Raw genomic sequence first — 25,869 nt, forward strand, 5'->3', positions numbered from 1 at the left:
TAGTATAAAGATTATTATTATATTGTATGAATGAGACTGATAAAAGTGACACAAGTTGGAAGATCTGAAATCAATTTAGATACATCTGTGCTTTTTTTAAGCACAGTAAAGTAGTTTATATTTTAAAATGAGTAATCTCCATGAATAATAATTGCAGGGCTGAAGATTCAGACCAAAGTTTAGAGGAGATGAGCGAGGGAAATTTTTTACACAGAGGGGACTGGGTGCTTGGAACTCGCTGCCGGAGGAGGTGGTGGAAGCACTTACAATAGTGCCATCTGAGAGCATCTTGACAAATACATGAATAGGATGAGACAAAGGGATACGGGCCCCGGAAGTAGAAGAATTTAGGTTAGGCGGGCAGCATGGTCAGCGCAGGCTTGGAGGGCTGAAGGGCCTGTTCCTAGGATAGGAAAGCTTTGACAGCTTTGTCAAAGCTTCAAAACCTTAGCTCTTTTCTCTCCCTACAGATGCTGCCAGACCTGCTGAGATTTTCCAGCATTTTCTTTCTGTATTTTTCTTTGTTTTTTGTTCTATCCACACCACTGACTTGACACAACATGACCCGATATCCCCCACTCGCTCACCCGCTAACTACACATCTTTGTACACTAATCTTTTAAAAAATAAATTTAAAGTACCCAATTATGTTTTTTCCAATTAAGGGCCAATTTAGCATGGCCAATCCACTGCCCTGCACATCTTTGGGTTGTGGAGACATGGGGAGAATGTGCAAACTCCACATGGACAGTGACCCAGGGCCAGGATCGAACCTGGATCCTCAGCGCCATGAGGCAGCAGTGCTAACCACGGCACCACCATGCCGCCCTTTATACACTAACCTGAATATGGCAGCTGATGATGTAAAAATCCCAAGCAGACTATCAATGAACCAGAACAGCAGACCGAGAGATTTGCGGCGCGGCAACCGAAGAGGAAAGAGTCGAATTGGACCCGTCCGGAAGGCCGCTGCCCTAGACACGACATGTATGCTCAAGCCGTCAGGAGTTGCGTCAATGCCAGATTCATCAGTCGCATTCACAAGACAGCCCCGAATGTCACCAAAGCACAAGGCAATGCCATCCGCGCTCTCAAGACCAACCGCAGCATCGTCATCAAACCAGCAGACAAAGGAGGGGCCACTGTCATACTGAACAGAACAGACTACTGCAAAGAAGTATACCGACAACTGAACAACCAAGAACACTACAGACAGTTACTCGCAGATCCGACCAAGGAACACATACGCCAACTTAACAGACTGATCAAGACCTTGGATCCAGATCTTCAGAGCACCCTACGTGCTCTCATCCCACGTACTCCCCGCATTGGAGATCTCTGCTGCCCACCGAAAATACACAAGGCCAGCACACCAGGCCGTCCTATCGTTTCAGGCAATGGGACCCTGTGTGAGAACCTCTCTGGCTACATCGAGGGCATCTTGAAACCCATCGTACAAGGTACGCCCAGCTTCTGTCGCGACACGACGGACTTCCTACAGAAACGCAGCACCCATGGATCAGTTGAACTAGGAACATTCCTCGTCACAATGGACGTCTCGGCACTCTATACCAGCATCCCCCACGACGACGGCATTGCTGCAACAGCCTCAGTACTCAACACCGACAACTGCCAATCTCCAGCTGCAATTCTGCAACTCATCCGCTTCATTCTGGATCACAACGTCTTCACCTTCGACAACAGGTTCTTCATCCAGACACACGGAACAGCCATGGGGACCAAATTCGCACCCCATTACACCAACATCTTCATGCACAAGTTTGAACAAGACCTACTCACTGCACAGGACCTTCAACCGACGTTATACACCAGATACATTGAGGACATTTTTTTCCTTTGGACCCACGGCGAAGAATCACTGAAATGACTACACGATGACATCAATAAGTTCCATCCAACCATCAGACTCACCATGGACTACTCTCCAAAACCAGTTGCATTCTTGGACACACTCGGCTCCATCAAGGACGGTCACCTCAGCACTTCGCTTTACCGCAAACCCACGGATAACCTCACGATGCTCCACTTCTCCAGCTTCCAACCTAAATACATTAAAGAAGCCATCCCCTATGGACAAGCTCTCCGTATACACAGGATCTACTCAGCCGAGGAGGAGCGTAACAGACATCTACAGACGTTGAAAGATGCCCTCGTACGAACGGGATATGGCGCTCGACTCATCGATGGACAGTTCCAACGCGCCACAGCAAAAAACCGCACCGACCTCCTCAGAAGACAAACATGGGACACAACCGACAGAATACCCTTCGTCGTCCAGTACTTTCCCGGAGTGGAGAAACTACGACATCTTCTTCACAGCCTTCAACACGTCATCGATGAAGATGAACATCTTGCCAAGGTCATCCCCACACCCCAACTACTTGCCTTCAAACAACCGCGCAACCTCAAACAAACCATTGTTTGCAGCAAACTACCCAGCCTTCAGAACAGTGACCACGACACCACACAACCCTGCCATAGCAATCTCTGCAAGACGTGCCAGATCATCGACATGGATACCACCATTACACGTGAGAACAACACCCACCAGGTACGCGCTACATACTCGTGCGACTCGGCCAACGTTGTCTACCTCATACGCTGCAGGAAAGGATGTCCCGAAGCGTGGTACATTGGCGAGACCATGCAGACGCTGTGACAACTAATGAACGGACATCGTGCGACAATCACCAGGCAGGAATGTCCCCTTCCAGTCGGGGAACACTTCAGCAGTCAAGGGCATTCAGCCTCTGATCTCCGGGTAAGCGTTCTCCAAGGCGGCCGTCAGGACGCGCAACAACGCAGAATCGCCGAGCAGAAGCTTATAGCCAAGTTCCGCACACATGAGTGCGGTCTCAACCGGGACCTGGGATTCGTGTCACATTACATTCATCCCCCACCATCTGGCCTGCGAAATCCTACCAACTGTCCTGGCTTGAGACAATTCACACCTCTTTAACCTGGGGTTACCCCATCTCTGGATCTGTAAAGATTTAATCACCTGCTAATGCTCGCATTCCAAGCATTGTCTGGCATCTTTGAATCTGTCTTTATATATATTTCTGGAACATACCTCTTCATTCACCTGAGGAAGGAGCAACGCTCCGAAAGCTAGTGACATCGAAACAAACCTGTTGGACTTTAACCTGGTGTTGTAAAACTTCTTACTGTGCTCACCCCAGTCCAACGCCGGCAACTCCACATCACGATGTAAAAATGAGGTGTGTCCTCTGTGCTGTTCATGCTTGCTAAGCGTCTTTGTGGATGGTGCCCTGTAGCTTCGTTACTGTAGCTAGGACAGGAAATCCCAGCTGTAAGGACTTAAAGGGTAAGGGTGCAGCGACCTTCACAGTCAGCAGTGATAACCTCCAGTGTCGCTGCTAACTAGAGAATCTGGGGTGATATGTGAACTGCTATTTCCACCAGAAAAAAATGGGGCTCAACCACATCAGTGTAAGTCACGTTTTAGAGGTTTGATATAAATTTCATTGCTGCCAAATAACCTCATGGGAACTGAAAATTAACTTTGATGTGTCTCATTTAATCATATTTTAATTATTATTCTAGGTTTGAAAAAGCTAAAAAACATTTTTCAAATCTTTTCTTTCTGTACCTTTTATCTCCCTTAATCCCATTGTTCTTTCCCTCTCTGTATTTTGTTTACTACAAATTCTTTGTGCTGAATTAAGGATTCTTCAGTTGAATTGCTTAAAGAGACACAGCAAATCCATCCGTAGGCCCTGTTTCAGCAGGGAGGCCCGCAAAATACATGGGATGACAAGCCCATTATCTTCCCAAACACCCTTAACCCATTCCCTATAATATGTGGGTGCCAAATTTGGCAGACCACCTGCCATTTAAAAAAGAAATTGTTAATTGAGGTAGTTATCAAACTAACTATCCCCTTCGTCGATGCTATGACCAAGAAAGCATAGCAGCACCTACACCTCCTCAGGAAACTCAGGAAATTCAGCATGTCCACATCGACTCTGACCAACTTTTATAGATGCTTCATAGAAAACATCCTGTTGACGCCGTCGGAAACGCCGTTGCGTTTCACGACGGCATCAACACAGCCTCAGGATCAGCAATTCTGGCCCCAACAAGGGGCCAGCACGGCACTGGAGCGGTTCACGCCGCTCCAGCTGCTGATCCCGGCATCAAATGGGCACCGCTGGATCCGCGCATGCGCAGTGGCACCGGCGCCAATGTGCACATACGCAGTGGCTTCCTTAAACCCGCCAGCAATGACACAACATGGCGCATGGTACAGGGGCTGGCGCAGAAGCAACGAGGCCCCCAGCCAGAGAGGCCGGCCCGCCGATCGGTGGGCCCCAATCACGGGCCAGGTCACATTGGAGGCCCCCCCGGGGGTCAGACCCCCCCCCCCCCTCCCGCCCCCACAGGCCGCCCCCTGACCCTTCCATGCCGAGTTCCTGCCGGCTGAGAGCAGGCGTGGACAGCACAGGCGGGACTCGCCGCTTTTACGATGGCTGCTCGGCCCATCCCAGGCTGAGAATCGGCGGGGGGGGCCACGTAGAGCGGCCCCCGACCGGCGCCGTGCCAACCATGCTGGCGCCAATGGCGTCGATTCTCCACTCTGCGGAGAATCACGTGCCAGCGTCGGGGCGGTGTGGCGCGAGTCGTGCCGGTCACGGGGATTCTCCGGCCCAGCCCGGGCTGAGAGAATTCCGCCCCCTATCTGGCTGCACCACAGCTTGGTATGGCAACTGCTCGGCACAAGACTGTAAGAAACCACAGAGAGTCATGAACACAGCCTAGTCCATCACGCGAACCCACCTTCCATCCATTGACTCTGGCTACACCTCCCGCTGTGTTCGGAAAGCAGGCAGCATAATCAAAGACCCCTCCCACCTGGGTTATTCTCTCTTCTAACCACTTCAATCAGGCAGAAGATACAAAAGTCTGAGAACACGCATCAATAGATTCAAACCAGTTTTTTCCCTGCTGTTGCCAGACCCCTGAATGTCCTTTTAGGGACTGAACTGATCTCTCTATGCATCTTCTCTACATTCTTTATGCTTCACCTGATGTCTGTGTCTATGTATTTACATTGTGTATTTATCGTATGTTTTCATGCATGGAACGATCTGCCTGGACTGTATGCAGAACAATACTTTTCACTATACCTCGGTACACGTGACAAATCTAAAATCGATTTCACGCTGCCGATGCTATAAAATGGTTTGTACGGGCAGGTGAGCGGTAATAGGTCTCTCGCTTTTGAAAGACAATTTTGGAAAGGTGGGAAAAAAGGGAGGCACAACATTCAGGGCATGCTTTTTGTGCATCGGAGAACCCTCCTGCCAAGATATTATCCCCTCCCCTTTGTTCCTTCTCACTCGATCCCCAAAACCCACTCTCCAACTCAATGCCCTTGGTCCCGGCACTCCTCCCTAGGCTGACCAATCCCACTCTGACGTAAAAGCTTGGGATTATTTGACTCTGGGATTCATTGCTCCCTGCTTCCCAGGGCCTGCTTCCAGTCCCAGCAGTGCAAATTGAGGGGCAGGAGCCCCACTCTCAGCCTGTTTGTTGCACTGACAGTGTAAAATCGCTTTGGGGTGGGCTGCTTTTTTTTGGCCCATCAACTGCTGGCTGACTCTTGCAATGTGCGAGCAATATGCCGCTCTGTGAAATCCAGCGCACCACTGCTGGCCCTGTTCATAAGTCCCCTTCAGAGGATTTCTAATCACCACCTGTGTAATAAATGGCTGGTCTGTCACCAATGACCGCAAAATCTGGGCCAATACATAACATGACTGTGGAATAGCACATATGAAGAGCTACATGCAATAACAAGATACTTCCTCAAATTACCCAGTTTATCAAACCTAAACTGAAATAAGAGCTATGTGTTGGGCCTGATAATACACAATGCTAAGGTTCTGTGCAGCAGTAAGTTTTAAATTGGTTTTGATCACATTATAATTGGATAATGGTCTATTCTCAAAGTGCCTTATACACTGTATAGTTAGTGCTCATTTGGCTATTGCATTGTCTGTAACTGCATTATATTACAAGCTATTTCTAGTTTCCTATTTTGTGCATGCTAAATATTTTTGGATTTTGTGTTTGCAGGGGCCGATGTCATCAACTTTGACGGCTACAGTCCATTGTCCTATATGTTTAGAAATAAGAAAATGAAAACCTTAAAGGATATTATTTCACTGAAGTTTAAAACATCTGAGAATGAAGGTGTTATATTCCATGGAGAAGGACAGCAAGGAGATTACGTAACGCTTGAAATCAAGAAAGCAAAGCTGGTTCTTCGCGTCAACCTAGGTAATCTACATTTCATCTGAATTTTCTTGAAATAATTGACAGCACCACAATATTTACTGTAGTCTCTGTAATAGAAAACACTAAATAGCAAAGCTTCATGCTGCATAAATCACAACTTCACTGAGAGGTTCAGTAAAATTAGTTCACTTCGACCGTCTAAACAGAGGTGAACCATTGTGGATGAAGATCTCATCTATGAAGGTGAAGCGCAGCCATATTTTCTCAGGACAGAGGGGCGACCTTCAGCAACTCAGAAATATTTGATTCTCACAAATCCTTCATTTATTTCCATCAGTAAGTTAAATAATCAAATAAACATATTTGGAACAAAAATAAATTGGTGATTGTAGCAAGGTGGGGGATACACCTTGAAATGAGGGTGAGTTTGGAAAGTCTTCTCATGCGATGTTACAACTGTGCCACTCTCGAACTTCTGAATGGTGGAGTTTAAATCACAAGTATTTTTTTGTCTCCATCTGTGTTGTAATCCTCAAAAACCTGGATAATTCAATATTGAGTGGCAGCCCCAGATTTAAATCCAGCACTAAAACTCTGGAAGTGTGGGTGAGAGCATAGGATAACGATTGGTGGTGAACTATAAAGCAGTAAATCAACCGAGCACGCCTGATGATGTTGTAAACTCTTGACAGTTTGCATTCAGAGATTTATGAACAACAACAATGGAACGCTGAGTTCTTGTTTTGAACCTAGCCCTTTTTTGTGTTTTGCATTGCGCAGCCCGTTTTATAAACGCTGAGCAAAGCTTTATTTAGAATAAAGCAAAAAATTTGAGAGTTGTGTGGAACATCAAATGGGCAATAAAGCTGTAATCCTATTAAACCTGAAGGTAAACTTGTTGCTGATATTCATGCAGCTGGTGATTTGTCAGATTATTGTGATGGTTTTACCACCTGAGGCCTGAATCTCCAGCTTAGCGATTAAAGCAAAAATGTAAAAATAAATTCAGCAGCCATTTGGGCACAATTCTGCATGGTGGACATCAGATGAGAGGTTGGCATTCTCACTTTTAAGTCAAATAAAGGACACAGAGATATTTAATTGCTATGCGTAGTGGATGCAGAAAATAAAAGAGACTCTACAGAGGTCAAAAAGGGTAAATGGGAGTTGAAAGTGCAGACATAATTCATATCTTGTTACATAGAATCCCAAATCATAGAATCCCTGCAGAAGGAGGCCATTCAGCCCATCGAGTCTGCACCATCCCTCAAAGAGCACCCCATCTAGACCCACTCCACCTCCCTATCCCTTTAAGCCCACCTAACCTGCACATTTTGGACACTAAGCAGCAATTGAACACGACCAGTCCACCTAACCTGCACATTTGTGGTCTGTGTGAGGAAACCGGAGTGCCAAGAGGAAACCCACGCAGACGGTCATCCAAGGTAGAATTGAACCCAGGTGCCTGCCGCTGTGAGGCAGCAGTGCTAACCACTGTGCCACCATGCCGCCTTTAAGCCCCAAAGATGCTAGAATACAAAGACCTGTTCAACCATGACAAGCACGGTAGCATAGTGGTTAGCACAGTTGCTTCACAGCTCCAGGGTCCCAGGTTCGATTCCCGGTTTGGGTCACTGTCTGTGTGGAGTCTGCACGTTCTCCCCCTGTGTGCGTGGGTTTCCTCCGGGTGCTCCAGTTTCCTCCCACAGTCCAAAGATGTGTGGGTTAGTTGAACTGGCTATGCTAAATTGCCCTTAGTGTCCAAAAAGGTTAATTGGGGTTACTGGGTTAAGGGGATGGGGTGGAGAAGGTGTGTGCTTGAGTGGGGTGCTCTTTCCAAGGGCCAGTGCAGACTCGATGGGCCAAATGGCCTCCTTCTGCACTGTAAATTCTATGATTTTATGATGTTATTAGGAAGCTGCCCGTTATATCTCACATGAGGCTGGATAACTCAATAATGCCTAGGTTTGTGCTCAATGAAGTGTGCCCCTTGCTATGTAATAGAAGGTAGTCGACGAATTGGGTCAAGTGACTAGTTTGGATGTCATAGCACCAGAAATGTAGCCAGAGTAGGTTTATGCGATGGTAGCTGCGGTAAAGAGAGAAGGCATGGTCAGAATCTGCATTGAGCCAATTCACCTGCATAAAGCACTCCTCAGACCCCATCACCCCATGAAGACATGTTATAGCCAACATGGTTTATGCTAAAGTTTTGAGCAATCTGGATGTAAAGTGCGGATTTGGGGCAAATCCCGCTGGATGAAGAAACCTCAAAGCTTACTATATCCATGTCTTCGGGAGGCAAATACCATTTCCTCTGCATGCCCTATGGGATCTTCACTGGTAGTGAAGTCTTCCAGCCATCTGTGGAACAGTTCTTTGCAGGAAAACCCTGCAAAATCATCATCGATGACATGAATCGTACAATACAAGACCATGATACGTTTGCACTTTGTCCTCAACAGAATCAGGACCATATAGTTGAAACTGAACCCTGCTAAATGCAGATTCAGGGTCAACCAAGTTTCACATGTGGACCACCTGCTTATAACCAATGGTGTGAAGCCAGATCCAGACACGACAACTGCCAAACAGCAAATGTCCACCCCTGAGGACAGGCATGCCCTGTAGCGCTTCCTTGGAATGACAAATTATTTATCCAAGTTCATTCCCTCTTACGGTGAGGTGAATAAATCCTGCCAGTGGCTTCTCCACCAGGATGTAGAATGGTGAAGCAGGAGCACCACACTGCTGTGTTCAACAACTCAAGCACCTGCTCTCAGCTCCTCTGGTGCTACAATATCTTGACGTTTGAACAACTGTACTCGTACCCTTATCAGCAGATGCCTCTCAGCGCGTACCCGGCGCAGTCTGTATCCAGAATGGCAGACCGGTAGCCTTTGCATCAATCCCTTCAGTGTCACTGAAACTCACTATGTCCAGATTGAGAAGGAACTCCTTGCCTTAGTCTTCGCATGTCAGAAATTTCATGACTTCATCAATGGCCGCCCTGCCAACTTTGAAACTGACCACCAGCCGCTCATCACTTTCTTAAAAATGCCTCTTCAAACTGCCTCACCATGCTTGCAGCCGATGATACTCAAGCTACAATGCTACAACCTCAGTGTCCTCTACATATGTGGTAAGGAACTAAATCTTCCTGATGCCCTCTCCGGGGCTTGCATGCCCTTCACTGTGTAAGTAGATTGTGAGGAGGACATTGATATGACGGCTCAAGAAGTATTGTCATCCCACAGAATTGGGGAACCCAAAACTGCCCTACTGGTGGATCATACACGCAGGCAGTTCCATGATGTCATGCTGAAAGGATGGCCCGTGCTATCAAAGGGACTTCCCCAAGAGCTCTGCACTTGCTATACTATGAGCATCATCAGCTGTAAAAGGAGTTAACCATGCAAGATGGACTGATACAAAAGGTTGGAAGGAGTGAGGAATTAGGAATTTGGTTAGAAAATATAACATTCAGTAAAGTAATTACAGTATGATACCCAGAGGAAAAGGAGATTATTTTAAAATGAAAACTCTGGCTGCTGCCTCAGGACAATAGTGCATCGCTGAAGGATATACTAGGCATTGTGGCCTACGTGGTCTGCAATGTAGTAAATTTATACCGAACCTTGGTTAGACCACAGTTGAAGTACCAGGTGCAGTTCTGGTCACCATTTCATAAAATAGATAGATAAAATAAATAGATAGTTCCTGCAGAGAAGATTTAGAAGGATGGCACCTTCTTATTCTTCGTCTGAAGCAGTCTCTCGGGATCAAGGATGGGTTGATTTTACTCCAATTGGATGGATTCTATGGTGGTTGATGCATCTGTGTGATCTGCAGCCTCTGCCATATGTGGGGCATGTGGAGCTTGAAGGATTTGGCCAATGGCTTGGTTGGAGATTTGTCTGCTCCCTCCGATTTCACATCCTCACCTTCTCGGTGTTTGGTCCTTTCCCGAAAGTACCTTCCCAGTTTTGCCAGTCACAAGCCAGAGTCTTGCATGAGTCAATTGTCATGTTATTCACCTGGGGTAACACGGACTGCAACATGATGCAGTTAAATGATCAAGCATGCACCAAACATAGGCGTTGGTTCAATAAGATTTATTTAACTTCAGAAACGAAGCACACAGCTGCCTGTGGGTTTACTCTCTACTACTCTAAGTAAACTAACATTAACTATCTAGACCAGGCTAGCTCTGATCCACGTGTATAAGGTGTTGAATGATTTGTACACCCTGACTGTCACTATAGTTGTCACCAGTGGAAAGAGGCAGAGTGCTGATGCCTTGTGTGTTTTATAGTTGGAAGCCCCCCTCTGGTGTTCTGTCTGCTGATTGGTCATGTTCTGTCCTGTATGTTGATTGGCTCACCTGGGTGTTTGTCACTGCCTGCTTTTACCTAATGATGGGCATGGGTGCATATTATGACATCCCCCTTTTTAAAAAAATTTGTCGGCTGCTTAGAGCATATACAACATATTGACAAAAGTAACTATATACAGCAATTGGTGAGTGAATGGATATGTACGTGTAAGGTGTCTCGCGTGCAGAAACATAACAGTATATATACAAAGGAAGTATTTATAAGTCCAGTCGTTGGGGCTGTTGTCGGATTCTTGTGGACCGCCTGAGAGGTGGATGCGGGGATGATGGTGTCTTGACAGGTTGGCATGCAGCCAGATTGGTGGCCTCGTGGAGTGAGGTGTCCGGATAAGGCAGAACGACACCTGGGAACGTGAGTTCTGGTGGTGGGCTGGCAAGTTTGCGTAGTGCCCTTCTGTTGCGCCTGACAATGGATCCATCAGCCATGCGAACCACAAACAATCTGGGAGCAGCCTGTCGAACAACAACAGCTGGAGCTGACCAGCCTCCACCAGGCAATTTGACACGAACAGCGTCCTTCGGAGAGAGCATGGGCATATCAGTAGCATGAGCATCATATGTTAGCTTTTGCCGGGTTCAGATCTGCTGCATCTTTTGCAGCACTAGAAGGTGATCCAGGTCAGCTACATGATTGGCCGGAACAGTCGTCCGCAGGTTACGATTCATAAGGAGCTGTGCCGGAGACATACCATTGGACAGAGGGGTTGCCCTGTACGCCAGAAGAGCAAGATTAAAGTCCGAAGCTGAGTCCGCAGCCTTACAGAGCATCTGCTTCACAATATGGACCCCTTTTTCGACCTTTCCATTAGATTGCGGGTAATGCGTGTTCGAGGTGATGTGCTGGAAGTGGTATTGCTTTGCGAAGTTGGACCAATTGAGGACCATGTTTGATATATCCTCATTGATGTCAGGCCAATAGGCAGCCTGCCGGCCCAGCGCCTGCACTTCTCAATGCCGAGGTGTCCCTCGTGTATCTGCGTGAGCACCAAGCTCTGGAGGCTGCGCGGAATGACGATGCGATCCAATTTCAGGAGGATCCCCTCGACAACAGTTAGGTCATCCTTTACATTATAGTATTGGGGGCATTGCCCTTTCTGCCAGCCATTCGTGAGATGATGTATGACCCGCTGCAGAAGAGGGTCCTTGGCGGTCTCTTCTCGAATGATGACGAGTCATTCGTCGGATGTCGGGAGGGTGCTGGCACACAGTTACACCTGTGCCTCAATGTTGTGTATGAAGTCTACCTGCACACATGGCGAGGTGATGGCACGTGACAGGGCATCCGCGATGATTAGCTCCTTTCCAGGTGTGTAAACCAGTTCAAAATCATACCTGCGGAGTCGAAGGAGACCTGATCACCCAGAAACTTAATTGACGACATGCCAAAGGAGCATTTGGTTTTATTTAATTTCAGGCCGTTGGCATGTACGCGCCTGAAGACTTGTTGCAGACGAGAAATATGTTCCTCCGGGGCCGTGGACCATATGATGACGTCGTCAACAGAAACCCGCACACCGTCAATGCCCTCTACCATTTGCTCCATTATTTGATGAAAGATTTTGGAGGCCGAAACAATACCAAACGGCATGTGGTTGTAACAATATCTTCCAAAGGATGTATTAAACGTGCAGAGCTTCCTGCTGGACTCGTCCAGTTGTATCTGCCAGAAGCCACGTGATGCATCCAGCTTTGTAAAGAATTTGGTATGTGCCATCTCACTCGTTAGCCCCTCCCGCTTTGGGATCGGGTAGTGTTCCCTCAATGTTGTTGTTCAGATCCTTGGGATCAATACAAATGCGCAGTTCTCCCGAGGGCTTCTTGACACAGACCATCGAGCTGACCCAGTCAGTTGGGTCCGTCACTTTGGATATTATTCCCTGATCTTGGAGCTCCTGCACACCTGGCGTGGCACATTGGTGACAGGCGTGGCATCAGGCCTGAGCAGAATTTTATAGCAGTAGGGCAGAGTACCCATCCCACTGAACACATCCGGGTATTGCAATAGTAGCTCCTCAATGTCGGCCTGAAGAGTGCTGTTGGCAGAGGACATGGCATGTACACGCTGGACGAGATGGAGCAGCTGGCATGCATGGGCACCAAGCAGAGAAGCCTTGCCGGGCTTGACGATCACAAACCGCAAATGTGGCCTTGATGGCCTTGTTGGATACATGCAGGTGACAGGACCCTAACGCAGTGATGCAGTGATGGCATTTCCATTGTAGTCGAACAACTGGCAGGCCGGCGGAAGAATTGTTGGCTGCCTTTGGATACGAGCAAGATCTGCTTGGGATATTAGATTGGCCAAAGCACTGGTGTCCAGCTTGAACCGGATGCTACAATCGTTGACTTGTACTGTGGCACGCCACTCGTCCGCATAATCCACTTTAAGGATGGGTGTGTGTGTTGCTGAATGCGAGGAGGCCTTGTCATGCATGGTGATGAAGCCCACTCGATATGGGGACGATATGGCAGTCGTCCTCTGGATCCGTGACGGGATTAGGTTCCAAATCCAGCAGCCCTTGCTGCACACTTCGAACGCGTCAGCGTTGGAACTGGGATCACTGGCCCGCGATGGGAGGTGCAGACCTGCACAAAGCCGCATAATGGCCACGTTTCTTGCAGTTGAGACATCGCCTGCCTCTTGCCGGGCATTGCCGCTTTAAATGGGCGGTGCCACAGTTGGGGCATGTCATCACGTCGACGTTGTGATGCTCGGTGCGTCGTTGCACATGCGCAGTGCGGTCAGTTGCCGCTCGCACCTGCACAGTATAGTCTTCGGCCGCTTCGTTCTCCCGACCGTGGTGCACGTGCGTGGGACCCCTGGAAAAGTGCACGAAATGGCCGCCTTCATCGATGCTCAGGCGCCGCATTCGGACGATGGCCTGTACACTCTCAGCCTCGTGGGAGGCAAGTTGGTCCTGCTCTGCTGACTTAAGGCGGGAATCGCAACTTTTCGCCTGTTCGTGGACTTTGCACGTCTCGATGGCCACTGGCAGGGTCATATTTTTTATTTTTAGGAGCTGCTCCTGCAGGGCGGCGGAGTGGACGCCAAACACGATCTGATCCCTGATGAGGGAGTCAGCTGTGTCACCATAGTTGCAGGATTGCACTAGAATGTGAAGGTGAGTGAGAAAAGACTAGAAAGGCTCATCCTTACCCTGAAGGTGCTGCTGGAAGACATAACGCTCAAAGCTTTCATTTGTCTCGGCCTCACAGTGACTGCCGAATTTGGCTAAGACGGTCTGGAACTTGGTCTTGTCCTCGCCGTCGGCAAAACTGAGCGAATTGAAGATTTGGATGGCCTGTTCCCCCGCAGTCGTCAGTCGCAGTGCGATTTTTCCCAAGGCCTCAAGGTATGGACTGAATTTCTGCTTGAAGACCCGCCAGTTGGCACCAACGTTCCCGGAGATCTGGAGCTGTGGAGGTGCCTGCATCTTTTCCATGTCGCTGGAAGGCATTGGCTGGCCGTCAGTGAATTTTTTAAGCTAAATTACTTCGAAGCAGTAGCCACTCCTGGTAGCATGTCGTGTTATTCACCCTGGGGTAACACGGACTGCAACACAATGCAGTTAAATGATCCAGCATACACCAAACGTAGGCGTTGGTTCAATAAGATTTATTGAACTTCAGAAACGAAGCACACAGCTGCCTGTGGGTTGACTCTCTACTACTCTAAGTAAACTAACATTAACTATCTAGACCAGGCTAGCTCTGATCCACGTGTATGATTTGTACACCCTGACTGTCACTATAGTTGTCACCAGTGGAAAGAGGCAGAGTGCTGATGCCTCGTGTGTTTTATAGTTGGAAGCCCCCCTCTGGTGTTCTGTCTGGTGATTGGTCGTGTTCTGTTCTGTATGTTGATTGGCTCATATGAGTGTCTGTCACTGCCTGCTTTTACCTCATGATTTGCATGGGTGCATATTATGACATCAATGTCGATGTATGCTGTTTCCAGTGATACTTTGAGAACATCATTAAAGCATTTTCACTGTCCTCCTGAAAATCGTTTGTCATGACTGAGTTCTAAGTATTTGCTTCAGGAGTCTGGTGTCAGGCAAATGAAAGGTATGTCCCACCCAGCGGAGCAGTTTTTGAGTGATTAGTGCCTCCACCCGGTTGACTTGGGAGAGGACACTGCTGCTTGACCACTGTTCTTTCCACTGGATTTTAAGGATCTTGGAAAAGCACCACTGGTGATAATTCCCCAGTGCTTTGAGGTGTCCGCTGTAGGTTGTTTAAGTCTCCAAAGTATGTAGGATCATGGGGATCACTGCTGATGGTAAACTGTGAACTTAGGGTCATGTTTGAGATCCTGGTTCTCAGATACTCTTTTCTTCAGTCGGCTGAAGGCTGAGCTGGCACGTTGGAAGCAATAATAAATTTTGTCGACTATGTCTGTCTTCGCAAAGAGAGGAGGAGTCCAAAATATGAAACTGGTCACATTTTCCAGAATCTTGCGATTGATCGTAGTCACTGGGGTTGTTGGGGAGGAGTGGGGGCGCTGCATGGGGAGTTTTTTAAATGGGAGCTGGTTGAAAAAGGACCTTAGTTTTCTGGGTGTCAAAGGTCCATTTTCTCCTATGCTTCAGAGACAGAGTCGTCAATGACCTGGAGGTCAATTACTGAGTGAGCTCACACATGAGCATCATCATCTGCTTCCTGAAGTTCTGTGACTGAGATCGCAGTGGTTTTGATTTTGGATTGTAAGAGATGTAAGTTGAACAGTTCCCTCTCTTCTGTGGACTCTATTCATGCCTGTGGGTAACCTGCTGGAGGTGAGATGCAGTTTTGCAGTGAGGAAAATGGAAAAGATCGTTGGCGTAATTTGAACCCAGTTTTCTTGAGATAAGGTTTATGGTGGTTACGTTGATGAAATTTGCTCTATTTAGCATTTCTTCAATCTTGGACAGTATGTGTGTCAGAAATATAGAATAAATTATAGGGTGCAATATAATGTAGATATTTACTTGTTCAACTCAAGATTTTATACTTGCATTAGACTTTCCATTGCAACTTCATTGGGAAGATTCCTAGATATTTATTAATGACTGAAATGCAACATATGACATATTTCCCATCATCTGTACTTTAATTTGAACTGTTTTAATTGAGATCATATATTACCAACCATAACTTTGATGTATATAAAGTGACTTTAACATTAAAATGTCGCTCTGACTCCTGTCTTTCTGCTGACAGCACACTCGCACCCATCCTCAGAATGGGGTCTGCATCGGGGGAATTTGATATTGAACCAGTGTGGGGGAGTGCAGAGGGCAACAGGGGGTGGAGGTGCAGGCAAGTCCTCTGTGAAGATTAACGTGACAGAGGCTTCACATATACCAGTGCAATATGTTTTAACAGTACACATTTGACATTTCCATTGCCACTAGCTACAGAGAGTGTCTCCCCACCTCCCAGTGCCCACTTAGTGATCCTCAATCTTCTTGAACTTGGGTAGTTAGTTACTAGATCTAGATGTGTCCCCAGGATGCACATCAGAGATGGAGGCAGCCTGCTGCTTTTCGTGCCCTGTGGCCTTCGATGCCCTTGGTGGACGCCAGGCGGTATTGGTGACTCTGCTGCTGGTCCTCCGACCCCCCTTGGGGGAGCAGGATATCCCGACTTGTATCCATTGCGTTCAGAAGCCTAACCAGGTCAGCATCCCCAAATCTAGGAATAAGTCTAAATGCTGCCTTGTTTTTGTGTTGACTGGGAGTGAGTGATGAGGAAATGCTTAAAAGCAGCGCCTTTTGTTAGCAGTGAGATGCTGAGGTGGGGGTCTGGCGAATCAGATGGCGAGAAAATCAGTAATGGCAAGAAGCTACTGGGGCCACATTTCGGGCGCTAAGTTCAATTAAATACATGCCGTGATCTCGCCAATGCGGCCTCGAAAACACCCTGTCAATTACGCCCAAAATGACACTTCGAACTTTTTCTGTTATTTCATATTTCCAGAAACCACAGTAGTTTGCTTTTGTTTTAGGAATAGATTAGGGTAAATTATTTTTCTCTATTATGAATGGTCTGTAGTTATGAAACTACCTTTGTCCTCTGCTGCCAAATGCACAGGTGTATTTATTGCCCTCTGAAATATTCCTTTAGGATTCTGAAGGAATAATGGAAAATAAATACAATGAAAATCTTCATGTGTGAAATACATAACAATTGAATAGTTTCTAGTCTGAAAGTTTCATACAGAATTCACTTTACAGCTATGAAAAATGTTGGTCTTATGGAATAACATATAATGCCAGGACAAAGGGGCGGCCTCACTGCTGCCTCACAGCTCCAGGGACCCGGGTTCAATTCCGACCTCGGGTGACTGTGTGGAGTTTGCACATTCTCCCCGTGACTGAGCGAGTTTCCTCAGGGTGCAGTGGTTTCCTCCCACAGTCCAAAGATGTGCAGGTTAGGTGGATTGGCCATGCTAAATTACCCCTTGGTGCCAAAAAGGTTATGTGGGGTTACTGGGTTATGGGGATGGGGGATGGAGGAGTGTGCTTAAGTAGGGTGCTCTATCCAGGGGCCGGTTCAGACTCGATGAGCTGAATGTCATCCTTCTGCACTGTAAATTCTATGATTCTAACTATTGCCCTCTCCCATTCCCACACATCCAATCTGATCATGGGGAAAATATACTGAAAATCTTTCCGTTAATTAACAGCAAATGTGATCCCTGAAATGTATAGATGGAAAGCCTCTGGCCTGATCACTAATTATGCCTATGTAACAATGTATCCATCATGTTTGCAATGAAATACAATGCAATGTTGGAGACTGTAAACATTATTGAGCATGTTTTGAAGTCCTCTAGAGAAAACGTAGCTATTAGCAATTCACCCCTACGCAATTCTTTGCAGAGGATGCCGAAAAAATCTGAACCTTGGAGGATTACTACCTTTCCAAGAAGAATTTAGTATTTCATGATAAAAAGAATGCATGCACATAAAGCAGTGATTTTCTGAGTTAAGCTATTCATAATTGAAGAATTAGCACTTCCAAGATATGCTTATTTTTTCTGGACATTTTTTTGTGGCTATTTAATTACATTTATGCTCGAAATGTAATAAAGTCTGATACATGGAAGGAAGTCAAAAATAATTTGAGTCATGCGTCCAACTTAGACAATAATTTGATGTCGGCCTTTAGCAGTAGCAGAGTCTGTTGTCACAGCAACTTCATTAAAAAATCAATGGAAGTATAAACTGCACTGATGTTGTATTAAACTTGCAACTTGCTGCTGACATCTTGCTTCAGAAATTGTGATGTTGGCAATATTAGAAAGGAACAGATCAATCAAATTGATTTAGTTTTAGCGGTGCATAGAAATATTTTAACAGATTGTTGGAGCTAGAATCTGGACATCAAATCACTTTTAATGATTTTAGTTCACGAGCAGCTCCTATAAACAGGTAAATTTAAAGTGTGCTCTTTCTAATATTTTACTATAAACACTAAGTGTAGCCAATTGCTGCAAACTTTTGTTCTGACAGATATCTATTCTAATCTATTCTAATTCATCCTTGAAGCTGTTTAATAAGGAAAAGGAGGGGCAGCACATTCTGCAGAGACAATCATTAAGTATTGATTTTTTACACAGACATGTTGGACCTAATCATTATACAAGTTCTAGAGACACAAATTGGTCCATGGATTTCTATTGCTAATTGTATTGTTGTTTTAACCAATGATTACACCACGCATTTTATTTTCCAGATGTTATTAATTGTTTAAAAAATGTTTTCAGTATCATTGTGTAAAGTTATTTGATGAGTCTCAGCTGGCATAAACATTGGTGTCAGAATTTGCTGGCAAAGTAATGTTTAGAAAAGGCACATGCTAATATTACTGTATAAAAGTGGAGTACTTCGTGGTGAGGAAGTGATATACCCTGGTTCACCCAATTTCCTCTGATGTTTCCTGTTTTTTCTCAATCAATAACTTAACTTAAGGAGATCAACTAAGCATCCCATAATTTTCAAGTCCCTAGATGACCTATTGACCTCGGTGTTAAAGTTCCCCTGTCTTCGTAACTTCCTCAGCAGCGTGGGTGCCCCACAGTGAGTCCACCTGCAGCTCCAGCTCCACACGTTCGGTTAGGTAGAAGCTGGACTTGGATACACCTTCTGCACACATGGTCACCAGGGATGCTGGAAATGTCCCTAATTTCCCACATTTTGCAGGAGAAGCATATCACGAGTTCTGAGGGCTACTGCCATGACAATCCTCTTCATTAAGCTAGTTACTCCCTTTAAAAAGTTCTTGTTAGTTAGGAGCCTTATTTACATTAGCTAGCTTCGGGCAGCACGGTGGTGCAGTGGATAGCACTGCTGCCTCACGGCACCGAGGTCCCAGGTTCGATTCTGGCTCTGGGTCACTGTCCATGTGGAGTTTGCACATTCTCCCCGTGTTTGCATGGGTTTCACCCCCACAACCCAAAGATATGCAGGGTAGGTGGATTGGCCATGCTAAATTGCCCCTTAATTGGAAAAAATGAATTGGACACTCTAAATTTCACAAAAGAAAAATTTACATTAGCTAGGAACATTGTTTCTTACCAACTTCCATTATAATTGTACTATTCTATAATCTTTCTGTTCTAGTCCCTAGCTTAATATTAAGCAGTGAATTATTTTAAAAGATTGAAAATACTCACCGGGACTTACTCACCAAGCAGCTGCTTTTGTTGGTCACATGCCACTTGATGCAACTCAGTTTTCATATTTAAAGAGCTGATCCATATCTGAGGTTTGGAGGAGCTGGGAGTTTGGACACAGAGCCAGCAAATTTGGAATATGGACTCAGAGTTCTCAGAGCACACTTGGGGAGGCAGTGGCATAGTGGTATTGTCACTGGACTAGTAATCCAGAAACCCAGGATAATGATCTGGGAACCAGGGTTTGAATCCCACCATGGCAGGTGATGGAAATTCAACCCAATAAAATATCTGGAGTTAAAAGTCTAATGATGACCATGAAACCATTGTCGATCGTCATAAAAACCCATCTGGTTCACTAATGTATTTTAGGGAAGGAAATCTGCCATCCTTACCTGGGCTTGCCTACAGCACTGTGGTTGACTCTTAAATGTCCTCTGAAATGGCCCAGCAAGCCACTCAGTTGTTTTCAACCGATACAAAAACACAAAAAAGGAATGAAACCAGATGGACCACCCAGCATCGAACCAGACACCGGAAACGGCAAAGGACAAACCCAGCTCTGTTGACCCTGCAAAGTCCTCCTTACTAACATATGGGGGCTTGTGCCAAAGTTGGAAGAGGTGTCTCACACACTAGGTAAGCAACAGCCTGACATCGTCATACTCAGAATCATATCTTACAGACAATGTCCTCGACACCACTATCACCATTCCTGGGTATGTCCTGTCTCACTGGCAGAGGTGGTGGCACAGTGGTATACAATCATGAGGGAGTTGCCCTAGGAATCCTCAACATCAAGTCTAGACCACATGATGTCTCATGGATTGAGGTTAAACATGGGCAATGAATCCTCCTGCTGATTACTACGTACCGGCCACCATCAGCTGATGAATCAATACTCCTCCATGTTGAACACCATTTGGAGGAAGCTCTGAGAGTAGCAAGGACGCAGAAAATGCTCTGGGTGGAGGACTTCAATGTCCATCATGAAGAGTAGCTTGGTAGTATTCCACAGAGTGAGCTGGCCAGGTCCTAAAGGACATAGCTGCTAGGCTGGGGTTGCAGCAGGTGGTGAGGGAACCAACAAGAGAGAAAAACATATTTGACCTCATCCTCATCCTCACCAATCTGACTGCTGCAGATACACCTGACCATGATAATATCAGTAGAAGTGACCACCGTACAGTCCTTGTGGAGACAAAGTCCTGTCTTCACATTGAGGATAGCCTCCATCGTGTCGTGTGACACCACCACCGGGCTAAATGGAATAGACTTCGAACAGATCTAGCATCAGAAGCAGCAGAATTGTATTCAACCACAATCTGTAACCTTATGGTCTGGCATATCCCCCACTCTATCATTACCACCAAGCCAGGGGATCAACTCCGGTTCATTGAAAGTTCAATGAAGAGTGCAGGACAGCATGCCAGGAGCAATATCAGGCATACCGAAAAATGAGATGTCAGCCTGGTGAAGCTGCAACACAGGACTACTTGTGTGCCACACAGCATAAGCAGCAAGTAATAGACAGCGCTAAGCGATTCCACAACTAGCGCATCAGATTTAAGCTCCGTAGATCTGTAGATCTGCCACATCCAGCCGTGAATGGTGGTGGACAATAAAACAACTCGCTAGAGGAGGAGGCTCCACAAATATCCCCATCCTCAATGATGGGGGAGCCCAGCACCTATGTGTAAAATGCAAGGCTGAGGCATTCACAACCATCGTCAGATAGAAGTGCTGAGTGGATGATCCATTTTAGTCTCCTCCGGAGGTCCCCAGCATCACAGATGTCAGTCTTTAGCCAATAAGATTCACTCCCCGTGATATCAAGAAACAGCTGAAGGCATGGGATACTGCAAAGGCTATGGGCTTGACAATATTCCGGCAACAGTTCTGAAGACTTGTGCTCCAGAACTGGCCGCACTCGCAGCCAAGTTGTTCCAGTACAGCCACAACACTGGTATCTACTCGGCAATGTGGAAAATTGCCCAGGTATGACCTGTACATAAGAAACAGGACAAATCCAGCCCAGCCAATTACCGCCCTATCAGTCTACTTTCCATCATCAGCAACGTGATGGAAGGAGTCATTAACAGTGCTATCAAGTGGCATTTACTCAGCAATAACCTGCTAACGGACCTCAGTTTGAGTGCCGCCAGGGCCACTCAGTTCCTGACCTCATTACAGTCTTCGTTCAAACATGGACAAAAGTGCTGAATGCCAGAGATGAGGTGAGAGTGACTGCCCTTGACATCAAGGCAATATTTGACCAAGTGTGGCATCAAGGAGCTCGAGCTAAACTGGGGGCAATGGGAATCACGGGGAAGCTCTCCATTGGTTGGAGTCATACCTTACACAAAGGAAGATGGTTGTGGTGGTTGGAGGTCAATCATCTCAGCTCCAGGACATCACTGCATGAGTTCCTCAGGGTAGTGTCCTAGGCCCAACCATCTTCAGCTGCTTCACCAATTATGTCCCTGCCATCATAAGGTCAGAAGTGAGGATATTTGTGGATGACAAAGAACAAGAACAAAGAAAATTACAGCACATGAACAGGCCCTTCGGCCCTCCCAGCCTGCGCCGATCCAGATCCTTAATCTAAACCTGTCTTCTATTTTCCAAGGATCTACTTCCCTCTGTTCCCCGCCCATTCATATATCTGTCTAGATGCATCTTAAATGATGCTATCGTGCCCGCCTCTACCACCTCCGCTGGCAAAGCATTCCAGGCACACACCACCCTCTGCATAAAAAACTTTCCACGCACATCTCCCTTAAACTTTCCCCCTCTCACCTTGAAATCGTGACCCCTTGTAATTGACACCCCCACTCTTGGAAAAAGCTTGTTGCTATCCACCCTGTCCATACCTCTCAGAATTTTGTAGACCTCAATCAGGTCCCCGCTCAACCTCTGTCTTCCCAACGAAAACAATCCTAATCTACTCAACGTTTCTTCATGGACCAGTTGAACCAGGAACATTCCTCGTCACAATGGACGTCTCGGCACTCTACACCAGCATCCCCCATGACGACGGCATTGCTGCAACAGCCTCAGTACTCATCACCGACAACTGCCAATCTCCAGATGCATTTCGGCAATTCATCCGCTTCATTCTGGATCACAACGTCTTCACCTTCGACAACAAGTTCTTCATCCAGACGCACGGAACAGCCATGGGGGCCAAATTCGATATGCCAATATCTTCATGCACAAGTTTGAACAGGACCTCCTCACCGCACAGGACCTTCAACCGACGTTATACACCAGATACATCGATGACATTTTTTTCCTTTGGACCCACGGCGAAGAATCACTGAAACGACTACACAATGACATCAATGAGTTCCATGCCACCATCAGACTCACCATGGACTACTCTCCAAAATCAGTTGCATTCTTGGGGACACTCATCTCCATCAAGGGCGGTCACCTCAACACTTCGCTTTACTGCAAGCCCACGGATAACCTCACACTGCTCCACTTCTCCAGCTTCCACCCTAAACACATTCAAGAAACCATCCCCTATGGACAAGCCCTCCGTATTCACAGGATTTGCTCAGACAAGGAGGAGCGTAACAGACATCTACAGACGCTGAAAGATGCCCTTGTACGAACGGGATATGGCGCTCGACTCATCGATCGACAGTTCCAACGCGCCACAGCAAAAAACCGCACCGACCTCCTCAGAAGACAAACATGGGACACAACCGACAGAATACCCTTCGTCGTCCAGTACTTTCCCGGAGCGGAGAAACTACGACACCTTCTTCGAAGCCTTCAACACGTCTTCAATGAAGATGAACATCTTGCCAAGGTCATCCCCACACCCCCTCTACTTGCCTTCAAACAACCGCGCAACCTCAAACAAACCATTGTTTGCAGCAAACTACCCTGCCTTCAGAACAGCGACCACGACACCACACAACCCTGCCATGGCAATCTCTGCAAGACGTGCCAGATCATCGACATGGATACCACCATTACACGTGAAAACATCACCCACCAGGTACACGGTACATACTTGTGCGACTCGGCCAATGTTGTCTACCTGTACGCTGCAGGAAAGGATGTCCCGAAGCGTGGTACATTGGCGAGACCATGCAGATGTTGCGACAACGAATGAACGGACATCGTGCGACAATCACCAGGCAGGAATGTTCCCTTCCAGTCGGGGAACACTTCAGCAGTCAAGGGCATTCAGCCTCTGATCTCCGGGTAAGCGTTCTCCAGGGCGGCCTTCAGGATGCGCGACAGCGCAGAATCGCCGAGCAGAAACCTATAGCCAAGTTACGCACACATGAGTGCGGCCTCAACCGGGACCTGGGATTCATGTCACATTACATTCATCTTCTACCATCTGGCCTGGGCTTGCGAAATCCTACCAACTGTCCTGGCTTGAGACAATTCACACCTCTTTAACCTGGGGTTACCCCTATCTCTGGATCTGTGAACACTTAATTAACTGCAAATGCTCGCATTCAAAGCATTGTCTTGCATCTTTGAATTTGTCTATATATATGTTTCTGGAACCCACCTCTTCATTCACCTGAGGAAGGAGCAGTGCTCCGAAAGCGAGTGTTTGAAACAAACCTGTTGGACCTTAACCTGGTGTTGTAAGACTTCTTACTTTCTTCATAGCAAGCATCCTCCATACCAGGCAACATCCTGGTGAACCTCCTCTGCACCCTCTCGAAAGCATCCACATCCTTCTGGTAATGTGGCGACCAGAACTGCACGCAGTATTCCAAATGTGGCCTAACCAAAGTCCTATAAAACTGTAACATGACCTGCCGACTCTTGTACTCAAAACCCCGTCCGATGAAGGCAAGCATGACTGCACAATGTTCAGCACCATTCTTGACTCCTCAGATAATGAAGCAGTCCATGTCCAAATGCAGCAAGGCCTGGACAATATCCAGGCTTGGGCTGACAAGTGGCAAGTTACATTTGTGCCACACAAGTGCCAGACAATGATCATCTCCTACAAGAGAGGATCTAACCACCGCCCCTTGATATTCAATGGCATTACCATCGCCAAATCCCCCACTATCAACACCCTGGAGGTTATCATTGATCAGAAACTGAACTGGACTAGCCACATTAATACTGTTGCTACCAGAACAGGTCAAAGGCTAGGAATCCTACGGCAAGAAACTCACCTCTTGACTCCCCAAAGCCATCTACAAGGCACAAGTCAGGAGTGTAATGGAATACTCTCCACTTACCTGGATGAGTGCAGCTCTAACACTCAACAGCTCGACACCATGCAGGGCAAAGCAGCCCGCTTGATTGCTACCTTTCCACAAACATTCAATTCCTCCACCACCGACGAACAGTGGCAGCCATGTGTACCATCTACAAGATACATCACAGTAACTTTCATCATCATTGTGTGAACATATGTAGTTTGTCATGTTCTGTTGTTTATCCTGTTTTCAGAGTTGATGGTACAAAATATAAGGTGATTTCACAGTCAACAGCAGGGTAGCACAATGGTTAATATAGCTGCTTCAGAGCTCCAGGGTCCCAGGTTCGACTCCTGGCTTGTCTGTGCGGAGTCTGCATGTTCTCCCCGTGGGCACCAGCTCCGATACTCGGACCTAGATTGGCCTGATTAAACAGTTGATTTGGTGTTTTACCTGATGACTCAACTCATGAATTGAGCACGAGCAGGCCGAGGAGGCAGGACCAGCTGCGAATTGTCTGTGTCAGAGAGTGCAGCACAATCTGAGCTCTGCTCAGCTGCAGATGTCTGCCATCATCTGATGGAACCTCAGGCTCCAGAAGCACTGCTCTTCCAAGAGGTCAAGGGAGCTGAGCCTCTGCCTGTACAATCTGTTACACCGATAGTGCCTCCTGTTAGCCGGACCGGGCTGCTGCTGTCCTCGCTGCTCACCACTTGCATGTCTCTCCAGAGGTCAACTGCTGTTGGTCATATCGCTCCTTGCCCGACGTTTAGTCTCAGGCAACCAAGGCTGTCACTTGTACTGACCAGAGTCTCAAGGTGTTCATAGTGCAGAAATCAACCTCCCATCACAGGTGCTACGAACAAGTGGCAGGTAGAAAGTCAACTGTGAATACTGTGTATTTATGACAGTATTAGCCTGATTGTCAATGAACCCCAAGAATTTGCTTTGCATTGGCACCTTGGCTTCAATGGCAGGTTTCAGGAAACACCTGCATACACTGTCAACATTTTTAAAATTTGTATTATGGAGGTGAATTTTACACTCCCCTATGGGCTGGGTGGCAGTCAGGTGGCACTGTTCCTGCCACTTGCCTACCTGCCACTGGCTCGTCACAATTTTGCACATGGTAGGGAGGTATTGCCAACCTGTAGGCCAATTGAGGCTCTTAAGTTTTGAGTTAATGGCCACTTAAGGGCTCTTCCCATCCTCGCTGTAATGTTTCACACGGATTTCACTGCTTGGGCTGCTGGTAGACAAGGGGTTTACCTCCTTTACAGGCCGCCTACAGGCACCTCAAGGTCTTCCCCACCAGCATGTCAACCCCATCCACC

The 25,869-nt window shown here is 46.9% G+C and overlaps 1 protein-coding gene across 1 annotated transcript in view; it reads left to right on the forward strand.

Moving 5' to 3' along the window:
- cntnap2a (contactin associated protein 2a) overlaps nt 1-25,869 on the forward strand; it is a 2,812,093-nt gene that overhangs the window by 1,121,989 nt on the left and 1,664,235 nt on the right. Inside the window, exon 5 of the mRNA XM_072508818.1 lies at nt 6,124-6,327. Coding sequence (XP_072364919.1) covers nt 6,124-6,327 — 204 coding nt within the window. The remainder of the gene's footprint in view (nt 1-6,123; nt 6,328-25,869) is intronic.

Source organism: Scyliorhinus torazame, chromosome 6 (genome assembly GCF_047496885.1).
Source record: "Scyliorhinus torazame isolate Kashiwa2021f chromosome 6, sScyTor2.1, whole genome shotgun sequence".
Taxonomy (NCBI): domain Eukaryota; kingdom Metazoa; phylum Chordata; class Chondrichthyes; order Carcharhiniformes; family Scyliorhinidae; genus Scyliorhinus; species Scyliorhinus torazame.